Here is a 16773-nt window from a genome sequence, read left to right as displayed (position 1 = left end):
GCCCCTCATCATCTTGTACACCTTTATCAAGTCACCTCTCATCCTTCTTCACTCCGATGGGAAAAGCCCCAACTTTCCTCAACCATTCTCCGGGGAGAACGCTGGTAAGTGGAGTTGAAATGCCCATCAGCCATGATTGAATGGCGGAGTGGACTCGATGGACCGAATGGCCTTACTTCCACTCATATGTCTTATGGTCTTATAAGATATGTCCTCCAGTCCAGGCAGCATCCTATTAAATCTCCTCTACACCCTCTCTAAAGCTTCCACATCTCCCCTATAATGAGGTGACCAGAACTGAACACCAAATTCCAAGTATGGCCTAATCAGGACTCTTTTGGAGCTGCAGCATAACCTCACGGCTCTTAAACTCAATCCCCCTGCTAATGAAAGCCAACAAACATAGAACAATACAGCGCAGTACAGGCCCTTTGGCCCTCGATGTTGCGCTGATCCAAGCCCACCTACCTACACTAGCCCACTATCCTCCATATGTCTATCCAATGCCCGTTTAAATGCCCAGAAAGAGGGAGAGTCCACCACTGCTACAGGCAGGCATTCCATGAACTCACGACTCGCTGAGTAAAGAATCTACCCCTAACATCTGTCCTATACCTACCACCCCCCTTAATTTAAAGCTATGCCCCCTCGTAATATCTGACTCCATACATGGAAAAAGGTTCTCATGTTCAACCCTATCTAAACCCCTAATCATCTTGTACACCTCTATCAAGTCACCCTAAAACCTTCTTTCTCCAATGAAAACAGCCCCAAGTGCCTCAGCCTTTCCTCATATGATCTTCCTACCATACCAGGCAACATCCTGGTAAACCTCCTCTGCACCCGTTCCAGTGCCTCCACATCCTTCCTATAGTATGGCAACCAAACTGCACACAATACTCCAGATGCAGCCGCACCAGAGTCTTATATAACTGCAACATGACCTCAGGACTCCGGAACTCAATTCCTCTACCAATAAAAGCCAGTACGCCATATGCCTTCTTCACAGCACTATTTACCTGGGTGACAACTTTTCAGAGATCTGTGTACATGGATACCAAGATCCCTCTGCTCATCCACACTACCAAGTATCCGACCATTAGCCCAGTACTCCATCTTCCTGTTACTCTTACCAAAGTGAATCACTTCACACTTAGCGACATTGAACTCCATTTGCCACCTTTCTGCCCAGCTCTGCAGCTTATCTATATCCCGCTGTAACCTGCCACATCCTTCCTCACTGTCAACAACTCCACGGACTTTCGTATCATCCGCAAACTTGCTCACCCAACCTTCTAGCCCCACCTCCAGGTCATTTATAAAAATGACAACCAGCAATGGTCCCAAAACAGATCCTTACGGAATATCGCTAGTAACTGCACTCCAAGATGAACCTTTACCATCAACTACTACCCTCTGTCTTCTTCCAGCCAGCCAATTCCTAATCCAAACCTCCAATGCACCCTCAATGCCATACCTCTGTATTTTTTGCACTAGCCTACCATGGGGAACCTTATCAAATGCCTTACTAAAATCCATATACTCCACATCTACCGCTTTACCCTCGTCCACCTCCTTAGTCACCTTCTCAAAGAATTCGATAAGGTTTGTGGGGTACGACCTGCCCTTCACAAACCCATGCTGACTATCCCTGATCACATTATTCCTATCCAGATGTTCATTAATCCTATCCCTTACAATTCTCTCTAAGACGTTGCCCACAACAGAAGTGAGACTCACCGGCCTATAGTTACTAGGGTTATCCCTACTCCCCTTCTTGAACAAGGGAACCACATTTGCTATCCCCCAGTCTTCTGGCACTATTCCTGTAGACAACGAGGACATAAAAATCAAGGTCAATGGCTCTGCAATCTCCTCCCTTGCTTCCCAGAGAATCCTAGGATAAATTCCATCAGGCCCAGGGGACTTATCGATTTTCACCCTTTCCAGAATATCCAACACCTCTTCCCGACATACCTCAAGCCATCCATTCTAATTAATTGTGACTCAATATTCACATCGGCAACAATAAACTGTTCCTAAGTGAACACTGACGAAAAGTATTCATTCAGTGTCTCCCCAATCTCTTCAGCCTCCACACGCAACTTCCCACTACTATCCTTGAGTGGACGTATTCCTACCCTAGTCATTCTTTTATTCCTGACATACCTATAGAAAGCCTTTGGGTTTTCCCTAATCCTACCAACCAAGGACTTTTCATGTCCCCTCCTTGCTGCTCTTAGCTCTCTCTTTAGATCCTTCCTGGCTACCTTATAACTCTCAATCACCCCAATTACATAGGCCGCCCTCTTCCCTTTAACAAAGGATTCCAATTCCTTATTAAACCATGGCTCCCTCACATGACCCTTTCCTTCCTGCCTGACAGGTACATACTTATCAAGGACATTCAATAGTTGCTCCTTGAACAAGCTCCAAATATCGATTGTGCCCTTCCCTTGAAGCCTACTTTTCCAAGACACGTATCCTAAGTTATGCCACACCGCATCATAATTTCCCTGACCCCAGCAGTAACTCTCGCCCTGCAGTGCACACTTATCCCTCTCCATCACTAGAGTAAAACTCACCGAATTGTGGTCACTGTCCCCAAAGTGCTCACCTACCTCCAATTCTAACACCTGGCCTGGTTCGTTACCCAGAACCAAATCCGGTATGGCCTCGCCTCTTGTTGGCCTGTCTACATATTGTGTCAGGAAACCCTCCTGCACACATTGGACAAACACCGACCCATGAAACGTACTCGAGCTATAGCTTTCCCAGTCAATATATGGAAAGTTAAAGACCCCATAACAATCACCTTATTACTCTCACTCTTCTCCTGAATCATCCTCGCAATCCTTTCCTCTACGTCGATAGGACTATTAGGAGGCCCGTAGAAAACTCCTAACAGGGTAACCTTACCTTTCCTATTTCTAACCTCAGCCCAAACCACCTCAGATGGCGAGTCTTCATCCATCATCCTTTCCACCGTTGTAATACTATCCTTGACAAGCAATGCCACACCTCTCTCTCTTTTACCCCCACCTCTGACCCTACTAAAACATTTAAACCCTGGAACCTGCAACAGCCATTCCTGTACCTGTTCTACCCATGTCTCCGTAACAGCCACAACATTGAAATCCCAGGTACCAACCTACGCTGCAAGGTCACCTACCTTATTTCGTATACTTCTCGCATTGAAGTATACACACTTCAAGCCACCTTCCTGTTTACAGGCACCCTCCTTCGGGATTGATGCCTAACTTCCCTACACTCAAGGTCCTGCACCCTAAAGCTACAGTCTAGGTTCCCATGCCCCTGCAGAGTTGGTTTAAACCTCCCCCCCAAAAGAGCACTAGCAAACCTCCCCCCAAGGATATTTGTGCCCCTCAGGTTCAGGTGTAGACCATCCTGTTTATAGAGGTCCCACCTTCCCCAGAAAGAACCCCAGTTATCCAGATACCAGAATCCCTCCCTCCTGCACCATCCCTGTAGCCATGCATTTAATTGTTCTCTCTCCCTACTCCTCGACTCTCTATCATGTGGCACGGGTAACAAACCAGAGACAACAACTCTGTTTGTTCTAAGTCTGAGCTTCCAACCTAGATCCCTGAAAGTCTGCCTAACATCCTCATCCCTCTTCCTACCTATGTCGTCGGTGCCAATGTGGACCACAACTTCGGGCTGCTCCCCCTCCCCCTTAAGGACCCGGAAAACACGATCAGAGACGTCACGTACCCTTACACCTGGGAGGTAACATACCAATCATGAGTCTCTCCCCTTGACAAACCTAGCAACCTGGATGGCAACTTTCAGGGATCTATGGACATGAACCCCAAAATCCACACCGCCAGAATCTTGCCTTTAACCCTGTATTCTGCAAGCAAATTTGACCTTCCAAAGTGAATGACTACACACAATTCCAGGTTAAACTTCATCTGCCACTTATCAGCCCTTTTTTGCATCCTGTCAATGTCCTGTTGTAAACTATAACAGCCCTCCACACCATCGATAATTCCACCAATCTTTTGTGATATTAAAGGTATGATACATTCTGGATTGTCACGGGGAGCAGGAGGGAAAATGAGGATGAGAAACTTACCAGCTATGATTGAATGGTATAGCAGACACGGTGGGCTGAATGGCCTAACTTCTGCTCCCATGTTTCATGGTCTAATGAACATAAAGATCAATGCTCCATTCACTATCTTGATTGTACTTTTGTATTTTATGCTAACTATAAGGGATGAATGTTCCTAGAAACCTAGGTGCTTGCTCTTTCATACTCCTTAATTTCTTAACACAAGAATACGCTTGTATGCCTTCAGAGTATCCGAAGAGGACTGCCCCGTACCTTTCATTTTAAATGAATTTTCCTGCTCCAACCTGCATAGAGATTTAGAGTCCTCCAGCACAGAGGCAGGTTCATGCCAACCAAAACGTCCATCCACATTCACTCCATTTCCGTGCGGTTGGCACTTAACCTTCTAAACCTTTCCTATCCATGTATTCATCCAAATGCCTTTTAAATGTTGTTATTGTCCCAGCCTCAACCACTTCTGCTGGCAGCTAATTCTACCCTCTGTGTAATAAAGTTGCCCCTCAGGATCCCTTTTATTCTTTCCCCTTTAACCTTAAACTGATGCCCTCCAGTGCTTGAGTCTCCAACCCTGGGAACAGACAAAGTGCACTCACCTATCCATATCTCTAATTATATTCCACATTTCTATAAGATTCCCTCCCTCAGTCTCCTACACTCTGAAGAAAAAAAGTCCTAGCTGATTCAACTTCTCGCTATAACTCAGTCCTTTTGAGTCCTGGCAACATCCTTCTAAATTTCTTCTTCATTCTTTCCAGTTTAATAACAGTTTTATATTAATAGAAGCAGGAGTGGGCCATTTGGCCCATCAAGCCTCTTCTGCCATTAAGATCATGGCTGATCTACCCATCATCTCAGCTCCTCCTACCTGCATTATACCCATAACTCTTAATTACCCTACCACGCAAAATCCTATCCAGCTGTGTCTTGAATATACTTAATGAAGCTGCCTCTACTACTTTTTGGGCAAACAATTCTATAGATACTACTCCGAGAAAAGCAGTTCCTCCTCATCTCTGTCTGAAATCTATTCCCCCAATCTTGAGCGTCCCCGAGTCCTAGGCTCACCCACCAGCGGAAACGACTTGCCTGCTTCTGTCTTACTATCCTTTTCATAATTTTATATGTTTCTATAAAATCCCCTTTCATTCTTCTAAATTGTAGCGAGTACAGTCTCAGGCGGCTTAACCTCTCCTCCTAAGGTAACCCCCTCATCTCCAGAATTAACCTGGTGAACCTTTTCTGCCCTGCCTCCAAAGCCAGTTTTCTCCTTCAAGGAAGGAGACCAGAACTGCGCACAATATTCCAGGTGTGGCCTCACCAACAGCTTCTACAATTGCAGCAGAATTTTCCAGCTCTTAAATTCAGTCCCTCCAGCAATGAAAGCCAATATTCCTGTAGCATCTGCAAATCAACTTTTGGCGATTCATGGACGAGCACTCCGAAGTCCCTCTTCACAACAGCATGTTGCAATATTTCACCATTTAAATAATACTGACCTACTATTTTGACTTCCAAAGTGGATAACCTCACATTTACCAACATTGTACTTTATCTGCCAAACTCTTGCCCGCTCACTTAACCTATCTAAATCTCTCTGCAGACCCTCCACATCATCTGTATAGTTTGCCTTTCCATTCAATTTAGTGTCATCAGCAAAATTGGATATGTTACATCGCACTCTGCTCACACTGATCTCCAACCAGAGAAACACCAATTTATTCCAATTCTCCGCTTTCTACTGGTTAACAAGTCCTCTATCCATGCTGGTACATTCCTTGCAACTCCATTCATTCTTATCTTATAGATGAATCTTCTATGTGGCACCTTATCACTGTCTTCTGGAAATCCAAGTATATAACATCCACCTATTCTCCTCCATCCACCATGTTTGTTACATATTCAAAGAACCCCAGTAAGTTTGTCAAACAACCTTCTCTTGCTGAATCCATGTTGCGTCTGCCTGAGTGAACCCTTTCCATTCAAATGTCTTACCACTTCTTTAATGACTGCCTCCAGCATTTTCCTGACCACAGATGTTAAGCTAACTGGCCTATAGTTACCTGTCTTTTGCCTCCACCCTTTTTTAAACAGCGACATGACATTCGCTATCTTCCAGTCCGCCAGGACTGACCGGAGTCCAGTGAACTTTGGTAAATTAACACTAACACATCTAGCATAACTTCTATCATTTCTGTTAGCAACCTGGGAGGCATTCCATCAGGACCAGGGAGCCCATCTCCCTTTAGACACCCCGAGTTTGCTCAACATTTATTCCTTTAGCGATAACAATTAAATTGAAGTCTTCACCTCCCATTGTATCCTTAACATCATTCTTTGGCATGTTAGACACACCTTTCACTACGAAGACTGACAGAAAGTAATTATTCAAGTCCTCGGCTGTTTCAGCATTACCCAATATTAATTCCCCTTTCTCATCCTGCAAGGAACCTACGCCCAATTCAGCCACCTTTTTCCATTTTGTATATTTATAAAACCTTCTCTGACCTGGTTTGATATTCTGTGCTAGTTTGCATTCATAATCTGTCTTTCCTTTCTTTATTGCTTGATTCATGGTTCTTTGTTGCTTTTTAAGGTTTTTACAATCTTCCTGTCTCCCACTACTCTTGACTAGTTTGTAGGTCTGAGCTTTTAATTGGATGCCTTCCTTTATTTCCTTAGTTATCCAAGGCTGGCTCTTCCTACCCTTGCTATCCTTGTTTTTGAGCAGAAAATGCTTTCCTTGAGCACTGTGAAAAGTCTCTTTGCAAGTCCTCCACTGTACCTTAACTATTCCATCATATACCTTGGCTAACTTAGCCAACTCCTTCCTCCTCTTCTTCCAGTCTCCCTTGTTTAAGCATAACACCCTGGTTTTAGATGATACTATTTCACCCTCCAAAATTTGATCATATTGTGATCACTCTTTCAAATAGGATCCTTAACTATGAGATCATTAATTTTACCTGTCTCATTACACAGGACTAGATGGAAGTTCGGTAACATGCTGTTCAAAAAAAAGTTATCACGGATGAGTTCTTCACTTCAAGTCTGCCTCTCCTGACTTGATTCAGCCAATCAATGTGCATGTTAAAGTCTATGACGTCCGTCGTTCTATTCTTACAATCATCAGATATTTCCCGATTGATCACCTGTGCCACTGTACCATTATTATTGGGTGGCCTATAGACTACTTCCACCAATGACTTCTTCCCCTGACTATTCCTGATCTTCACCCAAATGGATTCAACATTTTACTCCTCAGATCCTATATTGTCTCTCCCAATCGCCCTAATATCATCCTTAACCAAGTGTGCTACCCCACCTCCCATACCTTCCTGCTTATCCTTCGTAATTACCTGGCACTCTTGGGTAGTTAATTCCCAGTCATCACCATCCTGCATCCAAATTTCTGTAATATTAACTAAATCATATCCTATTGTACTGATCTGCACATCAAGTTCACAGAATTTGTTTCTAATACTGCGGACATTCAGATAAAGTGTCCTTACACTCATTGCTCGATTTTAAAGGGACAATGTCCCTGTCTTTTGCATCTGATTCGGTCATCCAATTTTACATTTTTTCCAAACGTTTGCTCTTGTCTCTGCATTGCTTCCTTCTGCCTGGACTCCCATCCTCTTGCCATTTTAGTCTACTCGTCCTCAGTGTCTCTGCTCATTGTATCTACTTTTGCACCAGCTACTGCATCTTTTGACCTGACGCCCTGGTACCCATTCTTCCGAAGGCAAGGTGACCAAAACTGAACACAATACTCTAAGCGTGGCCTCACTACTGTCCTGTGCAAGTGCAATGCAACTTCCCACCTTCTATACCCAATGCCCTGACTGATGAAAGCCAGTGTGCCAAAAGCCTTCTTCACTGCCCTGTCTACCTGTGACTCCACTTTCAGAGAACTGAGAACTTGAACTCCAAGATCCCTCAGTTCAACTACACCCCTTAAGGCCTACCATTCACCATGAAACTCTGATCTTGATTTGACTTTCCAAAACACAAGACCTCACACTTGTCTATATTAAACTCCAATGGCCATTTCTCAGCCCGCTTCCCCAGCTGATTAAGATCTTGCTGCAATTTCTGACAACCTTCCTCACTGTCCAGGATACTACCCATTTTAATGTCATTTGCAAACTTACTAATCATCCCTCGTACATTCTCATTGAAATCATAGCTATAGATACCTACCACAGATGTTATGCTTATTGGTTTATAGTTCCCAGGCTTTTCTTTGCAGCCCTTCTTGAATAATGGCACAATATTTGCTACCTTCTAATCTTCTACGGTCACATGGCTACGATGATTCAAATGTATCAGCCAGGGCCACTGCAATGTCTTCGTTAGCCTCTTGCAGGGTTCTTGGATATATCGGCTCAGGACCAGGCAATCTATCCACCTTCATACATTCTAATACATCCAACACTTGTTCTGCTGTGATATGGACTGTCCCCAGATATCACCATTAATTTCCCCAAGTTCCTCTGCCATTTCTTTGTTTTCCATTACTACTTCTCCAGCCTCATTTCAGCTGTCCAATGTCCACTCTTGCATCCTTCACTTTTGGCTTTAGAAATACAAGCTCTTGCAATCTTCTTTTATATCACTGCTTAGCTTACCCTCATATTTAATAATCTCCCCGCTTTGTGTTTTGTTTTAAAAAAGTTGGCCTCTGTGATTTTCAAAAGCTTTCCAACCTTCTGCTTCCTACTAATTTTCATGAAGTTGTCTGCTTTTTCTTTTGTGCTCTACTTGCCTTCCGTCACCAGCCACGGTTGCCTTATCTGCCCCGTAGCATGCTTAGTCTTCTGTGGGATGAATTTCTGCTGTGTCTCCTGAATTACCTCCACAAATTCCTGCCATTACTGCTCCACTATCCTCCCTGCTAGGCTCCCCTTCCAATCAATTCCCTCATGTCAACTGTAATACTGTTACATCTGATTCCAGTTTCTCCCTCTCAAACTGCAGGGTGAATTCTATCATATTATGGTCACTGCCCCCTAGATATTCCTTCATCTAAGCTCCCTAATCAAGTTGGCCTAGTTACACATCGCCTAATCTAGAACTGCCTGTTCCCTATTTGGCTCTACCGCAAACTGCTCCATAAAACAATCTTGTAGCTATTCCATGAAAGCCTTTTCTTGGGATCTGTTACCGATCTGAATTTCCCAATCTCCTTGCACATCGAAATCCTCCATGATTACTGTAATAGTATCTTTCTTACAGATCTTTTCTATTTCCTGATTTATTTTCTCACCCACATCTTGACTTACTACTAGAAGGGCCTTTTCCTCTATGCTTTTATTGTTTCCTCAACTCAACCCACACAGATTGTATACCTTCTGCCCCTATATTATGTTTTGCTATCAATGGGGAGGCGATGGTCCAGTGGTGACAAAAAAAAATTGCTGGAAAAGTTCAGCAGGTCTGTGGAGAGAAATCAGAATTAACATTTTGGCTCAAGTGACCCCTCCACAGATGCTGCCAGACCTGCTGAGTTTTTCGAGCAATTTTTGTTTTTGGGCTTGATTTACAGCATCTGCAGTTTTTTTTGGATCGCCAAGTGCTATTGGTTCTGAAGACCTGGGTTCAAGAAAGAAATCTGGAATTAAGAATCTACTGATGACCATAAAACTATTGCCGATTGTCAAGAACACTCCATCTGGCTCACTAAAATCCTTCATGGAAGGAAATTTACTTTCCTTTCCTTGGTGTGGCCAACATGTGACTCCACACACAGTTATGTGGTTGACTCTCAAATGCCCTCTCAAATGGGTCAGCAAGCCACTCAGTTGTATCAGTTGCTCAATCTACAGCACTTGGACTGCAGTGGTTCAAGAAGTCAATTTAATACCAACTTCTCATGGGCAACTAGAATTGGGCAATAAATGATAGTCAGTAAGCAATACCCATATCCCATGACTGAATAAAAAGATATATTTAATTTAATATCTTACTAACAATGCAACCCTGCCCCCTCTGCCTCTCCTTTTAAATAGGTTGCATATCTTGGTTACCTAGTTTCCCATCCATCATCCTAACATGATGCCCATATCATACCCATCAATTTCAATCTGTACTGCAAGCTTCTTTACCTTGGTTCGCATACTGCCCACATTTAAAAACAACAACTTCAAGTCCTGTGTTGACTGCCCCCTTCTCAGCTGTGCCTGAAGTTAGATTCATATTCCTTTCCATATTCTGTGCTGCTCTGGAAACTTCAAAAACGTCTCCTGAGCCCTCCTATTCCCTTTGCCCTTTAATTATGTCACTGTGGTTATGAATATTTCCTAATGTCTCAGCAATTAAAAAAGTAATTTACTCTTTTCTTTATCATACAAAATAGGTGACTTCATGCTTTGGCACACTGTATTCCATCTGTCACGTTGTTGTCCACACCAAACCTGACTGTTTCCTTTATTCCTAATACTGCATACATTCAGATATAACACCTTCAGTCCGGAATTACCAACCCTCTTCTCAATGTCTTTCATTTGAAGTTTGATTGCTAACCCTTTTCATACACACTATCCTATTTGTGTCTGTGCTGGAGGTTTAAATAACCTCTCCTGAGTTCTGAACTCTTACCTCCTCCTTTAATTCGGTTTTCTAATTTCCCAATAACTTAACCCTCCACCTCCCCCACCCTATTTAGTTTAAAGTTCTATCTACAGGCCTAATGATGTGATTCGCTTGGATCTGGTCCCAGCATGGTTCTGATGAAGACTATCCCATTGGAACAAATCCTTTCTTCCCCTCTACTGGTGCCAATGTTCCATGAATCCAAACTAATTTCTCCCAATTAATCTCTGATGCATTTACCAGCTTAATCTTACTGATGCTGTTGCAAATGTGTTGCTGGTCAAAGCACAGCAGGTTAGGCAGCATCTCAGGAATAGAGAATTCGACGTTTCGAGCATAAGCCCTTCATCAGGAATAAGAGAGAGAGCCAAGCAGGCTGAGATAAAAGGTAGGGAGGAGGGACTAGGGGGAGGGGCGATGGAGGTGGGATAGGTGGAAGGAGGTCAAGGTGAGGGTGTAGAGGGAGGAAGAGAGCTTCTTCAAGGAAGGCATCCTTGTAAGAGGATTCGCAGTAGGTTAAAATCTTCGAGTAAAAAATGAGGTCTGCAGATGCTGGAGATCACAGCTGCAAATGTGTTGCTGGTCAAAGCTTACTTACTGACGCTGTGCCAATTAGCTCATGGCTCAGGTAGTAATCCAGAGATTATGACCTTTTTGGTTCCACTTTGTAATGTGGCTCTTAGCTGTTCGTACTTGCTTAGCAGAACCTCTGTCCTACTTTTAATCAATGTTGTTGGTACCTACATGGACCATGACCACTAGATCTTTACCCTCCCATTCCAGGTTCCTCTACAGCCCAGATGAGATATCCCGAACCTGAGCACCAGAACCTTCACGACTATTGATTCTGGTCACAGAGAAATGTCTATGCCTCTAACTATACTGTCTAGGAGAAAGTTAGGACTGCAGATGCTGGAGATCAATATGGAAGAGTGTGGTGTTGGAAAAGCACAGCAGGTCAGGCAGCATCTGAGGAGTGGGAGAATTGACAGTTTGGGCATAAGCCTTTCATCAGGAATGGGGCTTGTGGGCCAAGGGGGCTGAGGAATGAATGGGAGGGGGGTGCGGCGGAAGGCAGTTGGGAACGTGATTGGTAGATGAAGGTGCAGATCCTGCGCCACCTCCATCGCAAACCCTAACCACCCAACGCCTGGAAGAAGAACACCTCACCTTCCACCTTGGTACCCTTCAATCTCACAGGATCAATGTGGATTTTACCAGTTTTCCCATTTCCCCTCCCCCCACCTTATCCCAGTTCCAACCTTCCAACTCGGCACTGCCCTCTTGAACAGTCCTACCTGCCCATCTTCCTTCCCACCTATCCACTCCATCCTCCTCTCTGACCTATCACTTTCACCACCACCTTCATCTATCAATCGCAATCCCAGCTACCTTCCCCCCCCAGCCTCACCCCCTCCCATTTATCTATCAGCCCCCTTGGCTCACAAGCCTCATTCCTGATGGCGGGCTTATGCCTGAAATGTAGATTCTCCTACTCCTTGGATGCTGCCTGACCAGCTGTGTTTTTCCAGCACCACACTCTTCAACTTTAACCATACTATCCCTGAATGCAACATTTCTCATTTCTCCCCCCACTTGAATGGCTCACTGCACCATGGTGCTGTGGTCAGTTGTCTCATCCTCCCTTCAGACCCATTCCTGCCCACACAGGGAGCAAAACCTTTGAACCGGTTGGACAAAGAAAGGGCTGACGCTCCTGCAACTCTACCTCCTGGATCTCTCTATCTGCCTCACTCACAACCATACCCTCCTGTCCCTGACCACTGGCTGAATTCAGGTTTGTGCATCTAAGAGGCATGACTATCTCCTAAAATACAACAGCCAGGTAACTTTCCCCTTCCTCGATGTGTCGCGATGTTTGAAGCTCAGACTCCAGTTCATGGACTCTAAGCCACAATTCTTCCAGTAACCAACACTACTACAGACACTGCGAACCACAATAGAGTCCACCAGCTCCCATATCATGCAGAAACAAAACATCACCTGATCCTTCATCCTTATTTTATTTAATTAATTTTAATTTAGAAAAAGATTAACTATTTTTGTGTCTTTATCATTTTCAATTGTTTTTGTATCTCTGCTTATGGAAACAAATAACTTAATAAAATCTTCCTTACTGTCCTGTTTTGAAACCACTACCTTGATAAATTGTTATGATCTCTCTACTTTAATTGGTCATACAATTTTGGATTACTTGTTACTTTGGTTAGACCCTCAGCATATAACTATCACGTTATCCCATCCATGTGCCTTGTCTCCAGCACTACCTTGTTTTAATTTTTTTGTAATTATCTCTCTGCCTGAATTAACCAGATTGTAGGTTATCCCTTCACTTGCTACTCAGTTGTTGACACTTTACTCACACCAAGACAAAGTAAGGACTGCAGATGCTGGAGATCTGAATAGAGTGTGTGTTGCTGGAAAAGCACAGCACGTCAGGCAGCATCTGAGGAGCAGGAGAATCAACGTTTAGGGCATAAGCCCTTCATCATTACTCACACCGTCCCACACTTTGGAGAGACTTATTATTCAGCTTGTCAACATTCCACTGACACCATTTGTATGATTTTTTTTGATCTCTGCTTATCAATTCTGAGCCTGTGCACTTCTCTTCACTTTACCTGACGAAGGGGCAATGCTCAGAAAACCTGAGATTTCAAATAAACCTATTCGATCCTAACCTGGTGTCATGTGACTTCTGACCTTGTCCACTCAATTCAATACCAGCACTTCCACATCACACAGTGTATCAGTGGTAGTGGTTGTGAATATTCTATGTAAAGTTAGATATTTTTTATAGGTAGACTAGGTTCATAAGAATCAAATTTATTTTAAAAATCCTGCGAACTGACATGAGCTGAATTCAAAATTTTAAATAGCATTATCAATACCGCTGAGAGTGGCTTTTTCAAATATTCCTCTTCCTTCTTTATCTGAATCTCAGATATTGAAATGTACTTGTGCTGTAAAGTAAACAAAATAATTAATTTATTCATTGTTATATTTCTGTGTTCATCTATTTTAAAAACAAAGAATACAGAATATATATTTCTCAATGACATTTATTGTTATTTAGAACATTGGATTTGGGGAACTGAACACATTCCAATTCAAGCAGACAGCCTCAAATATTACAACTGTTGAGAAAAGCAGTACTTCAATGTTAGTGCTCTCAAATCCCCTGCTGTGTACAAGTGATATTTTTCATGTCAGCTGCCTCATGGGCTTTGATACTTCATCCATTAAATCCCAGGAAAGGGATGTCACTGGAAAGGTTAACAATTATTGCCCATCCTTCATGTCCTTGAGAAGGAAGGTATAGGTAAGATTACTTCTTGAACTACTGCAGTTCATATGGTGGATGAGCTTCCAAATTAACTGCTTGGTTAGCAGCTTCTCAATTTTGATCAGACAAAACTGGAAGGTCAGTGGGTACGTAGCCATGATAGGACGATATGCAGCTTTGATGGGTTGTTGTAGATTAGTTCATCTGAACCCTGTTCCTTTGGTCCTACTGATGATACTGGTCACATGTTTAGGAGATGTTGTTGAAAATGCCTTCATAAATTGCTGCAGTGCATTCTAGAAATGGTATACACTACAGCCATGTTATGCCAGTAATATATTGAACTCCAAACGAGCAGGCTGCTTTGTCCTGGGTTGTGTCAAACTTCACATTACATTTTTGCCATTTCACCTCTCCAGGGAAGTGCAGAATATTCCACTAGCATCCTGATATATGGCTGATTGACTTTGGAGACAATTTGAGGAGTTAGTCAATACAGAATAGGTGACTTCTGATCTTCAGTAATAGTCTATACGCTTATGTGGCTAGCCCAGTTGAAATTCTGGTCAAGGGTAATGCAATTATGAATTAATGGGCCCTGGATGCTTGGTTAAAGAGTCTCCTGTAGTGACGTTCTGGTTGAATATCATAACAATGGCAACCATCTTACTTTGTGCTAGGTATGAACAGTTGGAGCCTTCAGTTCCTTGGAGCTAATTTAGTCAAACACTGTCTTGATATCAAAAGCATTCATTCTTAACTCTAGAATTTAGCTCATGCCTACATTTGAATCAAGGTTGCAACAAGTACACAAGCAAGCAATCCTGGCAAAACCCAAAGGGAATATTTATAAACCTTGGTGAATTAGTAATAATATAAATGACTCTTCCTTTCACTTTGCTGATGACTGGCTGATCCATCACCCTATCAGCACAATAACTGTGAAGTTGGTTGTGAATCTTATAGCCTTGTCCTTTGATGGAACCCTGCCTTCATTTGAAGATGGAAATCTTAATGGAATCTGTTGCACCCCTATCCTCACCTTAGATGCTTTATTGTGAATAATATTTACAATGAGATGAGGCAGATTTTCAAAGCTTCCTTCAAGGCTATGGTAAATGTGAGGCAGTTGTGATCATTGTCACCAAAGTGTTCTCCCACCGCGAGATCTGACACCTGTCCTGGCTCGTTCCGGAGCACCAAATCCAAAATGGCCTCTCCCTCATCGGTCTGTCTACATACTGAATAAAGAAACCCTTCTGCACACACCTGACAAAAATGGCTCCATCCAAACCATCTGCACTAAGGAGCTTCCAGTCGGCATTGAGAAAGTTGAAATCACCCATAACAACAACCCTGCTACTTCTGCATTTTTCCATAATCTGCCCATCTATGAGTTCTTCAATCACTCTATTGCTATTAGGGGGCCTGTAGAAAACCCCCAGTGAGGTGACTGTTCCCTTGCTGTTCCTAACTTCCACCCATATGGACTCAGTAGACAAATGCTCCTCAACAACCTTCTTTTCTGTAGCTGTGATGCACTCTCTGATTAGCAAATGATGTGAAACTTGAAACAGTTGGGAAAAGATTTACATGGATGTTGCCATGGTTGGAGGGCTTGAGCTATAGTGAGGGGCTGAACAGGCTGGGGCTGTTTTCCCTGGAGCATCAAGAGGCTCAGGGGTGTCCTTATAGAGGTTTATAAAATCATGAGGGGCATGGAATAGGGTAAGTAAACTGGATCTTTTCCATGGGTAAGAGAGTCCAAAACTAGAGGGCATAGATTTAAGGTGAGATGGGAAAGATTTAAAAGGGACCTTTTCACTCTGAGGGTGGTGCGTGTATGGAATGAGCTGCCAGAGGAAGTGGTGGAGGGTGGTGCAATTACAACATTTAAAAGACATATGGATGGATAAACAAATAGGAAAAGTTTAGAGGGAAATGGGCCAAATGCTGGCAACTGGGGCTAGATTTGAGGCTAGGACCCGAGGGCATAGCCTTGGAGTAAAGGGAAGATCTTTAAGAGTGGAGATAGGGAGAAACTACTTCAGCCAGAGAGTGGTGAATCTATGGAATTCGTTGCCACAGAAGACTGTGGAGGCCAGGTCATTGAGTATATTTAAGACGGAGATAGGTTCTTGAGTATCAAGGGATACGGGGAGAAAGTGGGAGAATGGGGTTAAGAAACTTAACAGCCATGATTGAAATGCGAAATGGCCTCGATGGGCTGAATGGCCTAATTTCTGTTCCTATGTCTTATGGTCTTATTTATATCTGGTTGGCATTGATGACTTGGACCAAAGTATCTGTTTCTGTGCTATGTTTCTCAATGCCTCCAAATTCTCCTTAAGGAAGTCATTTAGAGATGGTCAATCCATTGATGGTCATCTTTCAAGATTCTTTAGACTCTGAAACAATTCTGATAGATTGGAGGATTTCGAATGTAAGGAGGCAGAGGGAAAACAGTGAATTATAGACCAGTGAGTCTGACATTGGTCATGAGGAAGATGCTGGGAGTTCATTCTCAAGGATTTTATACCAGAACATTTAGAAAAGAGTGGTAGACTGTGTAACAATTTCTTCCCCCAAGCCATCAGGCTCCTTAACACTATGATCAGACTGTTTAGAAAACATTCCATGCCTGTATTCTTTTTTCCAAAGTCCAAGACCTTGCATTTGCTCACGTTGAATTTCATCAGCCATTTCCTGCATCACTCTCCAAAGCTGTCTAAATCATTCTGCAGCCTCCCCACCACCGCAGTACTACCAGCCT

General features: G+C 43.2%; 1 protein-coding gene across 1 annotated transcript in view; it reads right to left on the bottom strand.

Moving 5' to 3' along the window:
- Positions 1-16773, bottom strand: part of LOC132828287 (striatin-interacting protein 1 homolog) — a 180488-nt gene that overhangs the window by 68541 nt on the left and 95174 nt on the right. The window contains exon 13 of the mRNA XM_060845261.1: positions 13606-13677. Coding sequence (XP_060701244.1) covers positions 13606-13677 — 72 coding nt within the window. The remainder of the gene's footprint in view (positions 1-13605; positions 13678-16773) is intronic.

Source organism: Hemiscyllium ocellatum, chromosome 26 (genome assembly GCF_020745735.1).
Source record: "Hemiscyllium ocellatum isolate sHemOce1 chromosome 26, sHemOce1.pat.X.cur, whole genome shotgun sequence".
In the NCBI taxonomy this organism is placed as follows: Eukaryota; Metazoa; Chordata; class Chondrichthyes; order Orectolobiformes; family Hemiscylliidae; genus Hemiscyllium; species Hemiscyllium ocellatum.
The sequence above is the reverse complement of the archived record's forward strand: the minus strand, read 5'-3'. Positions and strand labels throughout refer to the sequence as shown.